Raw genomic sequence first — 22686 nt, 5'->3', positions numbered from 1 at the left:
CTCTCCAAGCTTCCAACTTGACCTCTTTGGCTCTAGACTACCTCTTGTTGCCTAAGAAAATTCATGCTTTCATTTGTAGTATTTTCTCGCATGAAGGAAGACACGGTCAATGTTCACATTGTTTGATACAGCTCCAAACTCTTCTCACCCTCTTCATTTTGTTAGTCATATATATATATATATATATATATATATATATATATATATATATATATATATATGTTCATATGTTGAACAGATTTCCTGGGAATTCCCTTTAACGTTAGGATGGAGCAAACCTTCCCCTTGGACATTGACGCAATCATCAGTTACAACCAACTTGGTAACATGGTTCGTGTGATGCTCGGGTTTAGCACGGGTGTAGAATCATACCTCAATCTTTCACAAAGGTGTTCATCACCTGCTGCATGAATTTAATTTACAAAGCCATATATGAAGACAATGAGCGCTTCACTCTCCAAGAAATGTAGACTCGATCACCTAATTAAATTAGCTCCCCATAAAATCTTGTTCCCCTGGCCATCTGTAATCTGTTTGTCCCAAAGCGTAGGCTCACACAGCAAGATCAAACAGAGCTTCATTAGGAAATGGCCCCTTTGTAAAAGTGGAGACGGAGACGGCGAGGCCGATGTACTTGTCGAACCGGCCGCCGCCTCGGGGAGCTTTGGTCTTGTGCAAATCGAGGAACAGGTTCAACGACATGCATGACGTACTTCATCTTTGCGCGGCTGATATGAAATTTCAGTTTAAGCATACAATAAGGGGTTACCAAGTTACCACATTAGTCCTGTATAGGCTGTTACCCATCCTTTCTCCTGAGTAGCCTCCTCAATTAAGCTAGTCTCTAACCAGGAGATCGAGTTAAACTGTCATCAGGTCTTGGTCTGTTTTAACACATGGAAAATTGATACAAACTCGAACTCTCGAACTCTCGACGCAGTAAGCACCAAGAGACTTGGATAATTCAGAACCAGCTCATCAATTCTACATAATTTACAAAAATGTGAGCACATCAAGTGCTTCATAATATATCAGCCGCAAGGACATCTTGATACTGAGCTTTTAGCCAATCTCAACATCACTCGATTTGCAGATTCTTTAATTTTTCATGTTCTAATCTTTGAACTTGGTCAACTAGAACCAATTTGAAACCGGGAAATCTCGTAGCTTGCTAAGATGTCTCTCCATGTCCTTTCTGGTCTTATTCCACTCTTCCCTCTCTATCACTGTGGTGGGATCATCTTTTTCACTCTGAAAGGATACAAGACAGGAAATCAGATAATTAGTAAATGAAGTTTATTTAAAGAAATACAGTTGTATTAGAGTGGGTTACCCCATGAACTATTCTGAAGGTGTTGCCATTGTCACGTATTACAAGCAGATCATGTCTTCTATCTCTTGTTTTTCCCCCTGGAACAGTGACCTATAGAAGCCACAACAAGCCAGCTTAAAAAGCGAACTTCTGAGTAGACATGTATCTTAACTATCTCTGTAAAACTTCTTATGGTACTCGGTGCAATTTTAACTTGTGAATACATCCAAGCATTAATAATGTAAACAATATCCTGCCAGAGTTCTCCACCGCCAACTAAGAAGTTGTACAGAACTGGTTCCAGTCTCATAGGTTGGCTCATCTAGATCTAATGAAATTTAAGCAGGTCAAAAGATAAGAAAGAAAAGTCATATGCAAGTTGGCAATATCAAAGTTTAATTCATAGTCAAGTGAAGCAATTCCACAAGGCAAATAGAATGAAGCAACACATGCAGTGCACACACCATCAGTAAATCAGATTCTATGATGATTTTCTCACTAAATCATACAACAGTGTAGCGGCAACTATTATACAATAACAGCTATTTACATAATAATATTTTTGACCTTAAGTCCTTAACTCTAAACTCCATTTGGTGTAGTCAATTTGAAGACACACCAAAAATATCCATGTATTCATAAAAATTTCAACTTATACGGATCTAAACCAAAAACTCCAACAATTAAGTCAACTCTCGCACAAGCATTATAGGCAATGCTGTTATGTTCTTTATTTTTTATTTTTATCAAACTCACATCACAAAAACTATATTTCATTTGACCTGATAAGGCTCCCTAAAACTATTAAATTTAGAAAGCAACCTTAGGACATAACCTGTCGAATTTCAATTTTGAAAGCAAAACATGAAGAGTAGAACTCTCACCAGAACTTTCGCTCTGCTAATAGACTTTGTCTTGGAATCAATTACATAAATCTCTTCAAAATCCAGTACAAAATCAGGGTCTCCCAAGCGCCGGTTTCTGTAGTGCTTTGTCAAATAAACCTGTAACAGAAAAGCAGCCTAGTGGGTGATACAATTGCTGGAAAGAGACACCCATATACAAAGAAAACAGAAAATTAAGAACACCAATCCACTTGGATACTCAAAATTATAAATATTGAAAAAGAAACCAACTGTGTTTACTATGGTTGTTACCTTTTAACGCTACAATGAGAAATGAGAACCATTCTCAAGGAATCAAAATACAGCTCAATCCTTCCCATTTCATAGCCCAACAAAACAATAAAGAAACATACAGTCCTCTCATACCTTCAGAATGTCCCTCTCGGTCTTGTACAATGGATCTCTAGGAGCATCAATCGGCGGTTCAGTCACATTGTAGGATGCATATTCACTCTTGGCACATCGAATGTACTGACATTTGCGGCGAAACAAAGGGTAAACAAATTAAGCATCACTAATCAACCATACTAAACTGACCCTAAATCTTAATACCTCGATATCAACTGCACAATTCTAGAGTAGTACCTTGTCAGGCATTGGAGCTAAAACCTTAGGAATGGCATAAACATCTGTATCCGGAGGAGTAACATACATCTAAATTCAAAAATTATATACCAAAATCAATCATAAAGCTTCAAAATTTAAAGCAATTTAATCCGGAAATTCAAAATTGAACGTGAAAATTTGCAGACCTCTCGGAAATCGAAGACGTCGTTATCGGGGTCCGGCGGTTTCCTGATAAAGAAATCACAATCGAGCAAGCTTATCTTGTGAAACTCGTCCTCGTTGATCCGATAATCCACCACCATCTCGGAGTCCCATCCCTGCGTATGGACGAAGCTCTTGCTCTGCACCATGGCGATGTCGACATCGCCGTTGGCGGCGGCGACGGCGGCAGCCGCGGCGGCGAGGGGGTCGTATTCGATGTCGAAGTCCTTCTTGTTGTCGACCTCCTCGAGCTCGTCGTCGTCCATGTCGTAGTCGTCGGGGCCGCCTCCGTCGGCGTCGGCGTCGTCGGCGCGGACGAGGAAGGACGGGCGGCTGAGGGTGGGGTTGGGTTTGAGGGAGCGGAGAGGGAGGGGGAGGGAAGAGTGGAGGAGGAGAGGGGCGGTGGTGGGTGAGGAGAGAGGCTTGTGGGAGGTGAAGAGCGGCGGCGGAGAGAGGAAGAGAGCGGTGGCTCTCATGGCTTTGAGGGTTTTGGATTTGAGCAACTGAGAGGAGTGAGCTCAACACTAGTCAGCGCGCGCTATCCATTATAACCGTCAAGACATTGAAAATTCACAAAGCAATAAAATTATTTTTGGAAGAAAATTTAATCGTTGAGATTATTTTTTATTTTTTTGAGAATTTATTCATTCTATGAGTTGACCGAATTTTAAACAGATTTTACGTTAATGATAATGCAAGATTTGAATTTGGAGAGTCATCTTAGTATGATTTTTTGTTTTGATCGGATAAACAACTCAATTACTACAACTGGTGTCTCGTGTGTCGTTCAAGACTTTCAACTCATGAATATGAGACTGTGTCATCGTACCAAACGGTGTTGGGATATTATATAGTTTGATTTTGAATGAAGAAAATCCACCAATTAATATGTAAATTGAATTAGGATTGATATTCTATTTTGAAAAATCAGCATTGATACCATAGGTGGTGGCCATGTTAGATATGCCTAATGTAGTGTCGGTGAGCCGTGATGTGGTTAATTAAGGTGGTTAACTAACAATTTTAACGTCATGAGTTTAAATATCAATATAGATTCGTCACGAAGAACCTGCACCATCAAGTTTCACACAAAGTTTAGTGATGATAACAGGTTCTCTTGCTCGCACGTTCGCAAGTGAGAGGAGATGAAGCACAAAAACAAAAATACTTCAATCAATTTTTTACTTTTCTACAAGAAATATAATTTCCCAAAAAGATTGATTCATTCAACATATATGCGCCAGTACGCATTCAAGATTTCATACAAAAAACTGGTCATGAGCAATCAAACTCTTTCAGAAGGTAAAGCCACACTAATCCCAAAAAGTATAGAACCAAGTTGAAAAATCATACAAATTGTGTCGCCTGTGACCCAAGACAACCAATTCCAAGCTAGAAATGAAAGTAGAGGTCGTTGAAGAACAGTGCAAACTAGTAACATAAGACTAATTCAAGTATGTAACTACTTGAGGATTCCCATCTCTTGTCGTTCCTTCTTATAAGAGGGGTGGTGAGACTGTCCTATCACACCCGCAACCCCTCAAACCATCAGAACAACCTAGCATAAAGCTTAACAATAAGCTTGGGCGAATTGCAAGATGGGAATTGTATCCAACAGATTTTTATCTCATCCATATGAGACTCCTGTCCTATACCACTCTAGTGTAACAAAGCATATTTGAATGCATGGAGGTGAGACGAGCAACTGCACATGCAAACAGATGACAATAATGTCATTTTAAGTAATGCCAAATCTGATATTTCCAAATAAAGCAGCTAGATCAAACTTCCGAGAGAGCTGGGACATATTTACTGGTTACAGTCAGGAAAAGAGGAAAGAAAATTACGGTAAATCAAACCTTCTTCTGAAGCATTTTAGATGGCCACACTATGCTGTATGTGGATCAGTGGATCTAGAAACACTCATTAATGACCACATTAGCTAATTTGGTCCAAAAATATGGGTATTGAGAGCACTGTTAAAACGTAAGACAATATTTCTAAATGACAGTATTATTGAATGACAGGGTTTCCCTAGTCAGCACTGACCGTGGCTAAGAGTAAATTCGGGAAAAAGAGCCGGTTGTATGAGACACACTTCAGGAAGTTATGCAAGGGCATGTTCGAGTACCAAGCGCCACGGCGCTGAAGTAATCCATGAATCTTGTGGTCACCCATCTTTGGATATAACATAAAGGGTTGAATTGAAAAACTCAAAATCCATGCATGCAATTTCAAGCCCTTGATGTTAAATCCAATGATGGGTGACCACAAAATCCTTGATACCTAGTGAACAGGCGAGGGCCACTTTGTTAATCAAAAGCAGTGAGCCATCAGGCTGCCAAAGACAGGAAAAAGAAAAAGAAAAAGAAAAAGAAAAAAAGACCAAGCAAGGCTAAAAAGACATGAAAATATGAGGTTGTACTAAATTAAACATTAATGTAATATAATATCTTAAAACATATTCTAACATCATTACTCACAACGGAGACTTGAGCACATAAGGCAAAAGTCACTTACAATCAAGTGGCAAGGTTAAAATCGCATTCTACCCGTCCTGTAACCCCTCTTGTTTCTCTATCCTCAAAGACTATGATCTTAATATACCCCAGATTTAACTGTCCAAAAATAAAAGATCTCTTGACTCTCTGGATGAATTCTTTTACAGCATAGCACATCAATCTTTTAAAGCCTTACTGCTCCCACTGAAAGCTTTATCGACATCATTTAAAATGCACGACTTCTAATATCCAATAACCTATGCACCCATCCACCACAGTACCCAGTAGTTGGTACTTTACCAACGGTGTGTGATAAAGCTCACACTTCTTTTCAACACTCCTCCATCATAGCAACATCAATATTAGTTGATCAATAACAACTTAATGTATACTGCATTCATTTTTTTGTTTGTTGTTTTCCTTTCTGATCAACATTTGTTCTCTGGATTGCAAACTATCTGTTAAGAAAAAAAAAAAAAGAAAAAAAAACAAATCTTTACATTTCACAAACCAATTAGAGAGATGTCAAACCAGGTCACCCATGAGTAAATTGCTAAACAATTCAACTCAGCTAGTGATTCTATACACAAAAGTCTAGAGAATGGCCAACTGGTGAGGAATGTAGGGGAGTCGGCTAGGATTATGCTAGATTACAGTCAGATCCGATACATAAGCCCCCCTTCTCCCAAAAATATAAAAATAAAAATCATATTCAGAGAATAAACAGAAAGGGAACCTACACAATGAGAATAGATATTGGAACAACATGGGTACATATAGAAAGCTGCACAATAGAGCAGACAAACAACTTCTCACAGGTTGACTAATTTCTTAGTGCATCACTCTCACAGCCAAAATTTAATCTAAAAATAGAAGTAAATTAGATCAAATTAAATTCAAAGATTACAATGCAGAGAAACAAGCAATCATATGAGAAATTTGCATGCAAGAGTTCCAAAGGTCTAATCTTCTGAAGGGGTAGCATGAACTCTTACACAATGCAACTACAATTTACCAACTCTTAACATAGAAAGTACAACAAGTACAGCAAATATACATACCTGGGTACACCTATAAATTCGCACACTAACAGACCAAACTAGCTTAATACAGCATCCACTACCCATAAGATACCTAAGTTTTAATAATTTATCAGGAAAAGTCTGGTATCTGTGCGCTTCATTGTTTTAATTTAGGAGGGGTAGGAAATTGAATTACTCATATCATAGCGGCGTGACCTAGGGCGACTAATGGTATCCAATGTTGCCCCAATAACTCTTCGACTATACTCGAAATTGTTGCCAATCCAATGTAATCAATTAGATTGGTTACTTACACCAGGGGGAGTGAGCACTGAATAAAAAAGAATGTCTCAGCACATTTATAATAAGACATTAAGAGTTGAGAAGAAATAGGCAAACGAAACAAAAAGAACAGAATAAACAAATCACCCGAGGGATAATTTTCTGCATAAGCTGAAACTCTGCAGGTTGCTGATAAGTTTTCTAAATTGTAAATAGGTACAGGGGTAGACCACAATTTGTTAGAAAAACTGGTTGTGGGCATTACTGTAGAAGCAACATTAGGTGCAGGCTTGTCTTGCCCAGAAATCTGTGAAACAATATTAAATGTCAGCTAAACTAGATATTACTAACGTTTGGTGCAAAAAACTATAAAAACATGTATGCCAACAATCACAGAAAGATTGCCATGAGAAAATATCAATGCCCACAAATCAAAAGAGCAAGTATATAAGTTATCAGATTAGTTTGGTGAAATAGCAGATAACTAATGTTTCAGACCAATATCAAAAACAGGCACATTATCTATAAATGAACAAGAAGCACCAAAAGCAAGGCCAAACAGCTGGAGAACATAAGAATGCAGGATAGCAGAACTTAAAGCAATAGAGACAAAAAAGTTATCCAGGCAAAGAAGATATTCAACAAATAGATATATGTGTGTAACAGGGTTACAGGGCCCCTTCATGGGTTGCCAGTGATTCTTCTTCTCCTGTATGCTTCAAAGAATGCAAGCTTATCCAGAGCTACAGCCCAAAGCAGCAACTAAGTCTGCTCTGAGGGTAATATACCTACACAGCAAGAGCTTCCACAAAAGCACTGCAAACCCTTGGAGTTTAGCCTAGTTTCACCATAGCTAAACGTAAGCTCTTCATCTTTTGTTATGTCATCTGAAGCAAAAAAGCAAAGACGTGGAAGCAACGCGCCTGAGCTTCTAACAAGAGCTGTGGATAGATTACCTCCGTCGCAAGAATGATTGATGAACCTTGAGACGTTTCCAATTCTTGTGGCATCAATATTGAGTCTCAGACATGCCTTTTTGGATGGAAGATGCTCCCTCACAACCAAAAGAGCAGGGGAGAAGTGACCACCAGATGAAAGTTCATCATACATTTGTTGCCGCAGTCTTGATTCCTTGGTCGTCAATAGTTCACCTTTATCACAGAACATATAAAATCACGTCATTCGTACAAATAATGCAGGATGCACACATAAATGTGTTTGCGTAGAGTGAGAGAACAAGACAAATTCCCATGTATACAAGTGCTCATCAATTTATCAACTATACTGTGCTCCTTCAGCCATCCTAATAGTCACTTTCCACTTTTGGGAACAAATAATTGCTATCTATCTGCACGCATAGACACATTGAGAGACACAGCTTCTTTTTCATGTAAGAAACGCTTTCATCCTTGCCATCGTAAGTTTTAATTGTGTGTCTGGTAAAATGTCGAGCCATGAAGGCATTATTTCTTTTAACAACACTGCAGAGTATTAGGTATGTTGCTTATCCTACTTAGGTCACAGAAAAGATAGCACATTACACATGTGTTCCAGACCACCGACCAAGTAATATCTATCATGTCAACAATTCATGAATCTAACAATGAATCTAACAACACTACATCAACAAACCAGAACCCCCCAAACAAAACCTCATAATTCAGAACCCCCAACTAAACACTATAATAACACAGGTCCTCACACAGGTCCAAAGCTAGAAGACACTGATCCATACATACGCAACAGCAACCTAAACTCGAAAACAACTTTTCCTAACAACGTTGCCAGGGCAATTGGAAAACACAAGTGCTAAACTAGAAAAACATCAAAAGTACGGGATCGAAAAACGAGGGTTGTGATCAATACCTGCATACTCACACACAAACCGACCCTTTGGGATGAATTGGTCGGCAAACAAACCCCACCCTTTTCTACTCTCCCTCACAATCTTCAACTTAACCCGAATCCCTCTCTGAGTCACCCGATTCCCACAACTTAACCCGCATCCACAACTGGGCCCACACTCGAAAACGACGCCGTCGAAGCCACCAAAGCCAACAACACACGGACAACCATCCTCACATGTCTCCTCACATCCACACCCAGAAGACGCGCAGTTTCCAGTTTCGTCGACAAAACATAACGACGACGTTTCAGTTCTTGTCTCCGTGTCTGGATTCTGGTGAGTAGAACCCCAGGACTGTCGTACAAGATTAGAAGAAGGTGAAGATGTGGGTTGATAGAGGAAGAAGGCATAAGGGTGTTGGTCGAGGGAGTTGCGGAAGGGGATGGGAAGGGGCTCGAGGGATCTGGAAGCGTCGGAGGCGCGGCGGAGAGTGATGGAGTTGGAGAGGTTGCGGAGGGTGGTGCAGGTCAGAGATGCTATGGCTAGCTCTTGTGGGGTTAGCCATGGGAGGATGAGGTCTGAGCACTGGAAGAAGAGGGAAGGAGGGGCGTTGCGTTTGGATGGTGGTGACTGGATTTGATGGATATCCATCTTCTTCTTCTCTACTGGAGACTTCAAACTTCAGAAAGACATATCTAACGTTTTTTTTTCCGGGAGGGTCTACACAGATTCGTGGGTGGTTCCGGTATTTTATTATTATTATTATTTTTTAAGAGTATAACGATGAGATCTCAAACTTTGACGTTATGGAGAAATTTTAAATACACACCCCTAATATCTTAATACACACCCTTTACTTAATACATCACCTATCAAGTTTTTCATTTCAGTATTATACTTAATACACATCCCAAACTGCCTAAAATGTCCTGAATTTATGAAATATTCTGTTATTTAATATAATTAATATATATTTACTATTTGGTACCTCTTTTTACATATTATTTCGTCTAATTTTTGCTAGAAATTTGTGGTTATCATCGTTCAATTTATAATCAAATGATTATTATTATATCCCAACTCCAAATCACCAATACAAGTTTTCAAAATTCACAAACTAGTACAAGTGTAGAAGTACAGTAGCTATTAAACATAAATAGCTAATTATTCGATAAAACATGTCATGATAAAAATGCAGTATTTCACAATATGATCTACAAGATCAAACTAAAGCTGATAAAGATATAGTACTTGACAATATTGTAATACTTGTAAAAAACTTTAAACAAAACCCGTTAAAAAAATACCGTTGTAACGTAAACCGGTAGTTAAACCTAAAAAAAAAAAACCAAAAAAAAAAAAACCCAAAAAAACCCCAAAATAGAATTGTGAAGAAGAATTTGGGTTATGGGAGAATACGTGTTTTCGACTATTTTAGGGTAGAAGACGTTGAAAAGAATACTTCTAGCGTGTATTTTTTTTTTTTTAATAATAGATGTATGTTTTGGTCATTTAGCTTACCTATAAAATCTCAATAGAAACATAAAATAATAGGGGTGTGTATTAAGAGATTAGGGGTGTGTATTTAAAATTTCTCGACGTTATGGGTTCAAATCTCATTGACATATGTAAAGTGTGTGAGTTATTTAATAAAAAAATATGCCTAGTAGTCATAAAATGCAGACAAATTCTCATGTGATGATGTAAAATTATAGAATGTATATGATCGAAGAAGAAAGGATTGTCAATGACAAGTTCAACATCATCAGCTAAACTAAATACTAAGCTGATCGACTATCGCCAAATTGAATCACAACTTATATTGTAGCTGTCATAGCACTACCCTTCTACAAGTAACATACCCAAAACTTGAACGTTAAACATACTTAACGTGACACATATAAATAGTCTCATTTCACCCTCCTCTTGCAAACGTTATCTACTCTTTGAAGCCAAGGTTTACTTAGATTCCAAAGGAAGCTATTTGCTACACATCTTGTGAAGTCTTTAACCTAGAACAAACCCGGGTCCGGACTCGGGCCAGAGCAACAACCCGGCCGATCCTCTTCCCCAAAATTTCCTCGTCTTCGAAACACAGCCAATTTCAGTTAAAAACTTCCACAAAAAGATTCCCCCCCTCCCACTCTCTCTATATCCCGCCCAATCGAATTCCCCTAATTTCTTTCTCTCTCTTAATTAGGGCATACCTGGTACCTCAAATGCCCTCTCCCCCCATCCAATCTCCGATCCCAATTCCACCCTAGAATAATGGACGACCCCAACCCCGCCGCCGATTCCTCCCGCCCCTCCACCTCCGTTCTCAAATCCGGCGACCGCCAAATGTTCACCGTCGAGCTCCGCCCCGGCGAGACCACCATCGTCTCCTGGAAGAAGCTCGTTAGGGACACTAACAAGGTCAATGCCCTGCCTCCCGTCACTGCTCCCGAGCCTCCCGCCAACGCTCACCCTAACCTCGAGTCTCGTATAGCTCCGGTGAGATTATTCACTGTGATTGAATTGCTTGTTGATGACTTTGCTCTGTGTAGCTGGTTTATGGCTTGTTCATTTACTCGAACAAGTAATGGCTTGTTTTTCGAACTAGGAGGTTTTCGAATGCAGCTTCTGATTTTACATTAGCATGAATACGATTGTTGAATTGAGATTTTCGTTGAGAGTGTGTGTCAGGTGTTGAGGGAATTAAGAGTCATGATATGGCTATCGATCAGATTTGGTGCTTAAGTGATATACACAATCTGCATTTCTATCTATTCGTTAATTGAGCGTCGCGTTTTCTAGGTACAACCTTCTGGAGAGGGAGAGGGAGAGGGAGAGGAAGGGAAAGATGAAGCTGGGCCGAATCGTTTTAGTGCTGTGATCGAGAAGATTGAGCGCCTTTATATGGTATAATTACTTCTAGTGTTAATAATGTCGACTATTGGGTCTTAGTTTCGTCGGCTTTTGTGTAACTTGGGGTGTTATGTAATCATTACTGTAACAGGGTAAAGACAGTAGTGATGATGAAGATCAAAATATTCCTGATGATGATCAGTATGATACTGAGGACTCTTTTATTGATGATGCCGAGTTGGTGGGTATCCCTATCTAGTGGTTTTATTTTCATGTATACAGTGGGCTAGCAACTGTGCTAATTTGTTTCCATTGGTGCTCTTCACAATGTGTTATGCAGGATGAATACTTTGAAGTTGATAATTCAGCTATAAAGCATGACGGATTCTTTGTCAACAGGGGCCAACTAGAACGAATGTAGGTTTCCTCGGTCTTTTTTCTCATTATTTTTTTTTGGCAATCAACAAGTCCATATTTTCAAAAGAAGATAGTTAGGGTTTATGTTGTTGGTACATCATAGGAGAACTTGGTTTTTCCTGAGAATGCAATCAGTTTGAGGCATACATAATTTTTTGGTATTGTAGTATTTATCTGATTAAAGTTTAATGTTTTATTCCCTGTCCATAGAAACACAACTGCTGCATTACCTAACCAGCAACCAAAGAAAAGGAGAAGAAAAGAGGCAAAGAGTCCTGGTGAAAACGATGACAGTCACCTGCCAAATAAACAAGCAAAGTTAGGTAAGACAGCAGGAGCAAAGATTACATCTGGGCTTGCAAAGAACTCATCTGGTCCTGCTACTATTGCTGTAACCACGGGATACCGTGAAGATGTGAAATTTCAGAATCCATTGTATGCTAGTGGTTATTCATCCACTAAAAAGTCTGCTGATTCTAAAACAGTTGTCAATCCTTCTCCTTTGAAAGCTCTGGATGGAGATGCTTCTGCACTGCTAGGGGATGTGAAGAATATTGATAAGCCTAAGTCAGGAAGCCTGCTTCCTAAGGACTCAAGTAATAGATTTAAAGATGCCAGTGGGTCCTCTGATACATCGTATCATAAATATCATGATAAAAGTGCTTACTCACAGACCAAAATCCAGTCTGGTAAACTATCTAGCAACGCTGATGAACTGGAATCATCAATTCGTGCGAGAGCGAAAAATGGGATCCGTCAAATTCCTGACCTTAATCTCTCTGACGGGAAGTACTCCGTTCCAACTACAGTGAGTACTTTTGATATGAATCTATATCTTTTTTTTTTTTTCCTCATTACGTAATGTGCTGTCACTGGAAAGATGTAACAATAGGTGTGGGCTGAGCACACAGTAGGTCTGATGAGATAGAAATTATACTTCACCACACAGTAGGTTAGATGCATCTGCATATTTCCTGCTTTTACTTTCCTCATTGAGTGTAATTTTAATTGTGAAAATTTACATTGTGCAGAAAACTTCACATGTGCACAGAAAGGAGGGTTCTAGTGTAAGGCCAAAGGGTTCAATGCTTGAAAAGGCTATTAGGGATTTGGAACGGATGGTTGCAGAATGTAAGAAATATTCATTTGATTTGCATCCTATTCTTTTATCTAGACGATAATTTGCATTTTTATTCAGTTTCTTTTTCAGACTTATAGATACTGATATAAGGACACGGCTAGTTAATAATTTTGTATTATGTTTGCAATGACAATCTCAGCAAGACCACCTGCTATGGAGAATGCAGAGGGAGATAATTCATCCCAAGCAATTAAAAGGAGATTGCCCAGAGAAATAAAGATGAAGCTTGCTAAAGTTGCTAGACTGGCGGTACTTTCAATAGCTTATTTGATTAGAACTCTTGCTGCTGTGATTTATTAGAGCTTTTTATTCACAAGTTTTTCAACACGCGCTCTTTTATTTGCAGCAGGCTAGCCATGGAAAAATATCAAAAGAGTTACTTAATCGGCTTATGAGTAGCCTTGGGCACTTGATACAACTCAGGACATTGAAGGTATCACACTGTGTTTCTTTGTTTTTTCTTAAAATGTAAAAAGCTTGGACTCTTCTAATTCATTAAATTTTTACAATGTTTATTGCATACGACTTAAGCTTATGCTAATTAGTCTGGGATTCATACTGCAATTTGACAAGTATGGAGCATCAATATATTGGCCTTCACTTTGGTTATATATGGAAGCCAGCATAAGAGCTTCTGGGTCATTTAGATATTACTATAGAGTAATATTTGTAACCATAAAATTGCAAGAGGGACTTGGGGTTCTGTGTTCAATTCTCTTTGACATGAATAATATTAGATTGATTTGACCCCTTAAGTGGTAATTGCATCTCTTCTTCTATAAAGGATAATCATAGGTATGTTCTCTATTGAGAAACAAATCTTTGTGTTACAATGGAAATATATGTCACACATAGTAAAGGCATTCATGATACGGTTATACAAGTTTTTAGTGTCACATGGTTGTTATGTATCGAGGCTTTTTCTTTCTTTCTAAGATGCCAATATGCGTGCTCTTTACTTTTGCTGCAGAGAAACTTAAAGGTTATGATCAGTATGGGTTTATCAGCCAAAAAGGAGAAAGATGACAGGTTTCAACAGATCAAGAAGGAAGTTATCGATATGGTTAAGATGAATGCATCCTCCTTGGAGTCTAAGGTATGTGTAGCACAGCCTTGCTGGTTGGTATTTTGTGATGCCTTTTTTGGTGGGTTTTGAATGGTGATCAGTGTCTAACGGAACTGAAATAATCCTTTGTATATCATTATCATTCAGGTTTTGTATTGTTATCTGGATTATATGAAGTCATAATTTTGGTGTCCTATTATTCTATTGCATTGTGCATTTCTCCTCAAGCTCTAAGGCTAATGTGTTTTTGGCTCTGGACATTTGTCCCAGCTAGTGGTCCCTTTGCCTTTTTGTGGAATCATTTTTGCTCTCCTTTGAGAGTTCTGTTATTTTGCTTTGTTGCTCTCTGTTGCCTTCTTCCATTTACGTTGAATATTGCCTTCGCCATTCAAATTGCATACTGTTTTCAGGGGATCTGGCATTTATTTTGTACATTTCTTGGTTCACCTGTATCACCCAGCTTGTTTTCTCTTACTAGTTGCCACTTGTCTTTGTCGTTCCTACACTATTTGTTCACACTTTCTTCATTTTTTACCATATCTTTGCCGCAAAATTTTGAAACTTTCAGGAAAATCCTTTCCTTTGTTTGCTGGGCAATAAATCCTTTGTATCCTACTGCCTTTGGAATAATATTTTGGTCCTCTACTATAATGGGCTTTACTTTTTTTTTTTATTATTTCCCTTCTGGTTCTTGTATTATGTCTGAAATCCAAGATTAACTTTTGCATGCAAGGCAAATGTAAAACAAATATATATATATATATATTTTTTTTTTCAGGCCTTGGAACAACAAGCTGGGTCCTCGGATGATTTTCAAGATACCTCTGGAGCAAAAGAAGTCTCTAAAAGAAAGTTTAGCATGGATCCCGTATTAGAGGACAAGATTTGTGACCTCTATGACCTCTATGCTGATGTACTGATTCAAACTCACAATTTCCATTCGTGAAATTTTCATTCCATCCATTCTGCTCGTCTTAATTCTCGTCTCCTTATTTCTTGTTCCAGGGGCTGGATGAAGATGTAGGTCCACAAATAAGAAAGCTCTATGCTGAGGTATCTTTCTGAGTTTCTTCCATGTTTTAGAGTTTGCAGTTCAGAATTTACTTTTCCCACTCACTGAAATATATAAAATTTTATCATCTATCGGGGTTGGTCTAAGGTCTTTGCTTAGGCGTGTTTTGTAATGTTGTTGTTGCTACTCACTGTTTGGTACCTGATTATAATTTGATGTGGAACAGTTAGCGGGATTGTGGCCTAGTGGTTTCATGGACAATCATGGCATCAAAAGTGCAATTTGTCGGGCAAAAGATAGACGGAGGGAGCGATACAGCCAAAATAAAGTATGTAAAGCTTAGATCCTGAATCCAAAACCCCCAGTTATTTTCATACATTGATTTTAATTATTCACGCTCTCCAATTTTTTGCTTGGATGAAGTTGATCATATATATATATGGGTACAGGAAGTGATGTACTTGTGTGTACATGTACCTTTACCGTTTCTGTTTTGTGTCCCTACTCTTTCTCTTTGCGTATATCATCTAATTCTCTGGAAGTATTTTGATTGATGTGGACAATTTCTTTCAGGATCAGGAGAAAATGAGGAGGAAAAAGATGTTGACTCCAAAAGTAGAGGAGTCTGTTCGAGTTGAGGGGAGTTCAATTCCCCAACAACAGTATATACGAGAGAGATTGGCAACTGAACCTGGCAGTCATGGTTCAGGGAATAAACCTGTATCAGGTACAACAGCAGCTGTGAGGATACCCAGTCCAATAAACGGTCCTAGCTTTGACAGGCTCAAACAAGAGAAGCTCAAGGGAAGTGCAAGTAATTCCCCTGATGACACGAGGGTTGGAGATGGTGCAGTGATAAAGAAGAAGGTAAAGAGGAAGCCAGATCAAGAGTTGGATGAAACTCGGATACGGCCAGAAAAGTTACCTTCCCAACAAGGTGAGGAAAGACAAAAGTCGTTCAAGCAGGCGGCTGGTGTACCCCATAAGTCAAACCACCAATCCACAGGCCTTCCTAGTGTTGAGCAGTCAAGCTGACATAATATAGCCTAATTAGGAAGTTTACAACATAAGAATGTTTGTGTAACAGAGTCTTCATTTTTTTCTTTCCTTTTTTTGGCTCTTTTCTTTTTCTTTGGTTTGGCTTCATTCATTGCGACTCTGATTGTTGCCATTTTTGTAATTATCAATGTTACTACATGGTGCTTAATTGTGGATTAGGGATTCAGATTTAAATAGAGATAGCAAAAAGCTGTAATTTTCTTGTGCAATGTAGTTCCATCCATTTCTTCAAGTGTGTAGTGATCCATGTTCCTGCAGGTAAAAAAAAGAAAAATTATCCATGTTCCTTGTAACATATGAAATTCACCCATATGCTTTTTTCTAACTGTGCATAGCCATGTCGATGAAATTAACCAATTCATCCTACATTCATAGTTTCATACAAGATTTTGAAAAGGTAGACAAGTTAACTCGCCTGGACTGGCGCTGCCTAATTACTTGAAACGCGTAACTACACCTTTTTAGGCAATAATCATAGAGTGCGGTTATTGAGACTTTAGATTTGCTCAATATATCTTCATGTCTCTTTACACATCCTTTTTATTTTTAAAAATAAGCATTTGCTTATTAGACCTTTTTTCAAATTTCTTAAAATAACCCTTAAGTTTGTTATTCATATATATTTCAATAATTTACTCATTATACCTTACTCTTTGCTTTCTATGCCTCCCACATTTTAATTTTTTTATTTTTTTTTCATTTTGCATGCAAACATCTATTTTTAGACCTCGATTGTTTGATTTCTTTTTTCTTTTCTTTTTTCATGACAACCTCTTTGTCAACCTCAATTCCTTGATTACTATTTTTTGCATAGAATATCATTAACCTCTATTATTTGATCAAGTTGTAAGAACGATTTTTCGATGACAACTAATTTAAATTTTTTTTTTTATTCATATCATGAATCGTTTTCACAATCAATTGCAAAACAATAAAAGACATAAATTAATGATATGCACCCAGAAACTTTTAACCTAGAAGAAAACCTCAAGAAGGCCAATCTCGTCGACCACCACTCCATGAAGCAAGTCCTCAAGGAGAAGATTCATTCACAATAACTATTAAAGTAAGACCTTTCTCTTGTAGAATAGCGATGACAGTTTCAGATTATTGTTCCAGTAAAAAAAAAAAAAGCTATAAAATATTATCCATATGCACCCAATTACCTTCGACCTAGAAGAAAAACCCTAAGAAGGCCAATCTCGTCGACCACCACTCCATGAAGCATGTCCTCGAGGAGAAGATTCATTCATAAGAAGAAGAACAAGACGAGGAAGAAGAATACCAAGAAGACGTTTCCTAAACTAAACGAAAATTAGGAGGAAGAAAAAGTAGAACATATCATGAATCGAAACAAAAATTATATTAGTATTTAAAAGATACATTCTCTGAAGGTTTTAAAACAGAGGATTATGTCTTCGTCAATAGAGATTCTTCCATTAGGTGTAGTAGTTTTTTGAGCAACGGTTACACTCAGAAACAGGTTTTTGTATCGTTAACTTGAACAAAAAAAAAAGGAAGAATATTAATCTGATTACAATTTTTTTTTTGTTGAAATTCAATGTTTATTACTGTCATTTTGTATGAGGTTATATTTGTAATCCAATAAGTCAAAACAAGTGGAGGTATACTGAGCAAATCTGGAGGTCCCAATAGCTGCACTCAATAACCATATTTTTTTGAAAGGCACTCAATAATCATATGATACTGAAGAAAAGTTAGAAAACAGAGAAGAAGTCGGAAAAAAAAAGGAAAACATTTAAGTTATTGTCTCTTATTCAATTGAAACTGAATAAGATTGGTGTAGATATTAATAGCAAATAAAGATCCAAAGTCTCTATTCCTAAAAAATAAGAACTTGTTTTCATTATGTAAACGATAATCTCTTTGTCTGTGAAGAGACATCGGCAATAAATCTACTTTGTTCTTTCCTGGTTTGTTTCTCTCTTGTAAGAAACTCCCTTTCTTTTGTTGTTATTTTCGTATTTGGTATCAATACCAGAGTATTTTTCAAAGTCTAGATTATGTCACTATAAATTTTTCACGAACTAGATCTTCAAAGTGTTAGTGTAAAATTCACAAAAAAAAAAATTGATATAAAGAAAAAACTAAAAAAGAAAAACCGAAAAGGTTATTTACGGCGGCATTTCCGTTAAACATTCCCGCCTTTTTATTTTCTTCTCTCTCCTTTTGTTCCCCAACTCAAAGCTCTCACACCCCAATACCCTAACTCACTCCAACTTCAAATCACTCAATTCCCCCAACTCAATTTCCCAAAATCTCCACGGCGGTGCCCGCCCAAGATGCTCCAAACGCCGCCGTTTAAGGGCGCCAACGTCTTCATGTCGCGGAAGCTCGTCCCGCCGGAGATTTTCGACGCGCTTCACGACGCGCTCAAGCTCAACGGCGCCAACGTCGTCCTCTGCTGCGACCCCTCCCGCACCGGCCCCGACGACTTCCACGTCATCGCTTCCTCCGATCACGTAAGCAACTCCACCGCTCTCTCTCAATTTCTCGTATTCTGCTCCCAACTTCGCTTCGTCTTTGTGATTCTCGTTTGGTTTTGCAGGAGAAGTTTGAGGATCTCAGAGCCAAGGGCTGCCAACTGCTCGGTATGGTTTCCCCAATTTCGCTGGTTTCTTACGAGTTTGTTGTGCCAATTTGGAAATCCTCTTTTCGATTTTGTTTCAATTTAGGAATTAGGGTTTGTGATTGTTATACCATTGCAGTGATTAGGAAATAAAACTATACGAAACTAACCATTTCAATCATAGTCTATTTCGTCACACATAAGCAGCATATGAATGGTTTAACTTGAAGTGAACAATTAAGTGAAAGCAGCACCGTATAGTATGGGATTTGCTGATACTTTGGGCCTGTGTTTTCTGATGGTTGACAGGTCCTCAATGCGTGTTTTCTTGCGCGAACGAGCACAGGTCGCTGCCTAAACAAGGCTTTACTTGCTGCCTTGCATTGGATGGTGTCAATGTACTTGCCTCTGGTTTTGAGGCAGATGAAAAGGTATTGTGCCTGCGCTATGCGCGTGTATTAGGAGTAACACCTGTTACTTATCTTTGATGATCACTCATTTGAATTATTATTTTTTTGATTGTTGGACCTAAAGTTATAGTTGCTAAATCAAATTTCAATCATTCTATAGCTGCTATTTCTCCTTCAATTTTTTCATTCTACTTCGTTTTCAGTTGTCTTCTACTTTCACGATTTTGAAACATGCTCTCTCTCTCTCTCTCTCTCTCTCTCTCTCTCTCTCTCTCCCTATATATATGGCCTTTCTTTTGGTATAGTATTCCCTTGTTTAATCAGGTGAATAGCAGGATCTCAGCATGAGCATAGGGGTGCACTACTTGAGCTTCTCTCTCTATGTTTACTGATTTTGTTTGTAATTGTGTTGCAGATTAAGATAAGGAACTTAATAACGTCAATGGGGGGAGTTTTACATACTAAAACATCTTTGGATGTTAGCTTTGTCATTGCAAAGGATGTTTTAGCTACGAAATACAAGGCAAGTAAATGTGCTGTTCTTTCACAATATATTACTTTTTAATTTCTTTCTGCATCAATCTTGTTGAAAATTGAGTTTTAGGTGCATTTCAGCCAATAACAAAATGTAAGAACTGATGTATTATGCCACACTATACCTAATCTCATAAAATTCAATGCTTGTGTCCCTTCTAGAATTAAAGATGCAGAATTCTCTTTCTTCACTTTAGAGGTCGTCTTTGAGTTATATATCATCGGTAAATATGTATATATTAGGGTTCTGATGGATCACTAGATTTTAAGGAAAGGTAAATTTGAAAAAAAAATAGCGAGTCATGGCAGATTTCTTATCTCCTTTCTTATGATAAATATTATATATGATAAGTGATTGTTTTCCCCTTCTTATGCAGTGGGCTTTATATACATTGAAGAAGCCCGTCCTTACTATAAATTGGTTATATCAATGCTGCAAAGAACATCGCATTGTTCCTCAAGAATCCTTTAGGGTTCTTCCGTTTTCTGGCTTGATGATCTCCGTAACCAGAATTCCAGCAGGTTTTGAAGTTATCTATCTATTGATCTTCTGTAAGAAGTATGTTGTTATGTTGTTATATATGTCTTAAGATTTTGTTGCTAATATGCACATATTTTTCAGATGAACGGAAGAAGATTGAAAAACTTGTCATCGAAAATGGTGGACAGTATTCTGGTGAACTTACAAAGAAGTGCACACATTTGATTTGTGATATATCCTTTCGTGCGTAATATAAAGTCACAACTCTGAATCATATTTCTAGTTTCTAGTATAGACCTGCATTTTAAGCATCTTCATGAAGTAAAACCGTTAAATATCTGGTGGGTTGTCTAAGATTTTCATTTCTTTACATTAATTTAAACCAATACCACACCTTCGTTGTCATGTTTTGCATTATTTATAAGGCCTTGTTTTTATTTTTTTGTTAATTGTTTTTATCTGGGCAAGCAATTTATGTATTGAAGGAATATCTTTTACATCTGTTCTAGCTGTTCTCTTTCTGATGTTTCAGCTTTTGTCTGCTCTGTGTGCATGTCATTGTTATTGCAATTCCATTTATGAACATGTTTCCATCTTGGTCTGCATCAGCAATGACTTTCAAACTTAATGTGTTATCTGAGTCTTCACACATTGTTGTTCTTAACTGCTTGCACGCTCCAGAAGGTGACAAGTACAAGGTTGCACAAAAGTGGGGTTATATTTATATTGTAACTCGGAAATGGTTTGATCAATCGATTGCTAGAAGAGGTAATGCTTTATTGCTTGTGTAGCCTTTGATTTATGGAGTTCTGCTTTTGATTGTTTCATCCTGTTGCGTATTTGTGTAACATGTGGACCCTGAAATCTCTGTACACCTTTTTTTTTGGGATTTTCAGCTTGTCTAAATGAGGAGTCCTTTCCAGTTCAAGGTGATTCTTTATCTTCAAAGAAGATTGTAAAGGGTTGCTTTGCTTCACAAAATAGCCAAAGCAATCGTAGTGGGTTCTTGCAAGCTGCACCGCCATCGGTGGTTGCAGATTCAAATTTTACAGCTTCTACTTGTGGTGGGATTGTAGATTCTGATTTAGAAGCTTCTGTTTCACAAAGCATGCTTCCAAAATCTTCTTGTGCCCCTGTATTTTGTAAAGAGGGGGATAGCAAAGTCCCTCCCTTGGAATCAAAATATGAGGTGACCCTTGAAGATTGTGTTGCTGATGATTCTGAGTCTGAAGAAAATGACCTGTACTTGTCAGAATGTAGAATATCACTTGTTGGTTTTGAAGCTTCTGAAATGCGTCGATTGGTTAATATTATTCGCAGAGGTGGGGGCACCCGTTATATGTCATTCAATGATAGGTTGACACACATAGTAGTTGGAACTCCTTCTGAAATGTAAGTTTGTTTCTTTTATGTTAGAACACTAAAGGCATAGTAGTTTCAATCTCTCACATGTTTATATGATTCCCCAGTGAAAAGAAGGAGGTACGGGGATTTGCAGCTTGTGGTGTCATTCATGTGGTTAGAGCCACCTGGCTTGAAGATTGTGATCGCCAGAAGAAAGAGATACCTGTTCTCCAGCAGCATAGTGCCTGTGATATACTTCTTCCTAAAGGTTTTCTAATTATAATCTTTAAAGTGCACCTTTTTATTATTTATTATTATTATTTTCTGTCATGCGTAGCAGCTCACATGCTCTCAGACATCAGTTTTGTTTTTCCCCAAGCATACATCCTTATTAACTTTGTTTATCCGTTCTGATCCAGGAGCACTGACTGGTACAAGTGGTATGATTCAAGGGCAAATTTCTACTATTCATCAGAGGATGCCTTCTGATCAGTTATGTGGGAATAGGAGTGTGGCAACTGGAATGGATTTATTGGAGAAAAATAGAAAAGAGGTATCAGAAATAAATAGGGACGATGACAGGTCCGTGAAAGCAGCAGTTAGATCATTCGACAAGAACAGACTACCTGTCATAAAGGATAAAAGTAAGGTCCAGTTACATGACAAAACAAGGGGCCAACAGAAGATACATCTGGAATCAAGTGTTCAAAATGGCAAACCTTCTTCTGTATTTAAAGGGAAACTTTTCCGCTTTTCAGATTCCTTTCCTGAAGACAGGGTAAATTCTTAAATGCACACTGAACTAGAACTGCAAATTTCCAATTATATATGAATATAATTTTGTTTTTCTTCTGATGTTGGTTTTTGATTGCCAGAGAGGTGAAATCATTGAATGGGTAAATCAAGGGGGAGGATTGACAATTGATGCTCATCTAAAGCAGAAGGCTCACTTCACTATTGAATGTCATGGTGTGATACCCAGATCTGTGGACTCTACTCATACTACATATGTATCAAGTCACTGGATCCGATCATGTTTGGAGGTATACATGCGTTTTCCTTGCAATTCTACTTGTTTTGTTCTTAGCTTTGCATGGTCATATCTTAAGAAGTTCTTGGAATAACTAATACACAGCACATCACTAAATG

The 22686-nt window shown here is 38.0% G+C and overlaps 4 protein-coding genes across 5 annotated transcripts in view; 2 read left to right on the top strand and 2 right to left on the bottom strand.

Annotated features, from left to right (window-relative positions):
• Nucleotides 1-1134: 1134 nt before the first annotated feature.
• Nucleotides 1135-3461, bottom strand: LOC101309799. The gene is made up of 6 exons (XM_004292678.1): nucleotides 2970-3461; nucleotides 2803-2871; nucleotides 2584-2688; nucleotides 2197-2316; nucleotides 1334-1423; nucleotides 1135-1251 (listed from the first exon to the last, which is right to left on the bottom strand). Exons 1-6 carry the CDS (start codon nucleotides 3459-3461, stop codon nucleotides 1135-1137), a joined length of 993 nt encoding a protein of 330 aa, XP_004292726.1.
• Nucleotides 3462-7257: 3796 nt separating this feature from the next.
• LOC101295388 (histone-lysine N-methyltransferase SUVR3-like) lies at nucleotides 7258-9360 on the bottom strand. 2 transcript variants are annotated; one of them, XM_004290866.1, is made up of 3 exons: nucleotides 8657-9360; nucleotides 7747-7941; nucleotides 7534-7628 (listed from the first exon to the last, which is right to left on the bottom strand). In XM_004290866.1, the coding sequence occupies exons 1-3, from the start codon at nucleotides 9285-9287 to the stop codon at nucleotides 7624-7626; spliced, it is 831 nt and encodes a 276-aa protein (XP_004290914.1). In that variant the 5' UTR covers nucleotides 9288-9360; the 3' UTR covers nucleotides 7534-7623. The 2 variants fall into 2 exon arrangements, with proteins under 2 accessions (XP_004290913.1, XP_004290914.1); XM_004290865.1 differs by having other exon boundaries at nucleotides 7258-7941.
• Nucleotides 9361-10904: 1544 nt separating this feature from the next.
• Nucleotides 10905-16408, top strand: LOC101309510. The gene is made up of 13 exons (XM_004292677.1): nucleotides 10905-11129; nucleotides 11433-11537; nucleotides 11635-11724; nucleotides 11824-11900; nucleotides 12111-12708; nucleotides 12932-13031; nucleotides 13181-13290; nucleotides 13388-13474; nucleotides 14012-14137; nucleotides 14886-15020; nucleotides 15113-15160; nucleotides 15346-15447; nucleotides 15693-16408. Exons 1-13 carry the CDS (start codon nucleotides 10905-10907, stop codon nucleotides 16152-16154), a joined length of 2265 nt encoding a protein of 754 aa, XP_004292725.1. The 3' UTR covers nucleotides 16155-16408.
• A 2073-nt stretch (nucleotides 16409-18481) lies between these two features.
• Nucleotides 18482-22686, top strand: part of LOC101309220 (DNA topoisomerase 2-binding protein 1-A-like) — a 6729-nt gene continuing 2524 nt past the window's right edge. The window contains exons 1-10 of the mRNA XM_004292676.1: nucleotides 18482-18661; nucleotides 18748-18790; nucleotides 19078-19199; nucleotides 19594-19701; nucleotides 20090-20234; nucleotides 20878-20961; nucleotides 21090-21585; nucleotides 21663-21805; nucleotides 21957-22315; nucleotides 22413-22580. Of these exons, the coding sequence (XP_004292724.1) occupies nucleotides 18482-18661; nucleotides 18748-18790; nucleotides 19078-19199; nucleotides 19594-19701; nucleotides 20090-20234; nucleotides 20878-20961; nucleotides 21090-21585; nucleotides 21663-21805; nucleotides 21957-22315; nucleotides 22413-22580 (1848 nt within the window). The remainder of the gene's footprint in view (nucleotides 18662-18747; nucleotides 18791-19077; nucleotides 19200-19593; nucleotides 19702-20089; nucleotides 20235-20877; nucleotides 20962-21089; nucleotides 21586-21662; nucleotides 21806-21956; nucleotides 22316-22412; nucleotides 22581-22686) is intronic.

This window comes from Fragaria vesca, linkage group LG2, assembly GCF_000184155.1.
Source record: "Fragaria vesca subsp. vesca linkage group LG2, FraVesHawaii_1.0, whole genome shotgun sequence".
NCBI classification, from domain to species: domain Eukaryota; kingdom Viridiplantae; phylum Streptophyta; class Magnoliopsida; order Rosales; family Rosaceae; genus Fragaria; species Fragaria vesca.
Note: the sequence above shows the minus strand (reverse complement) of the source record. Positions and strands in the feature narration are given on the sequence as shown.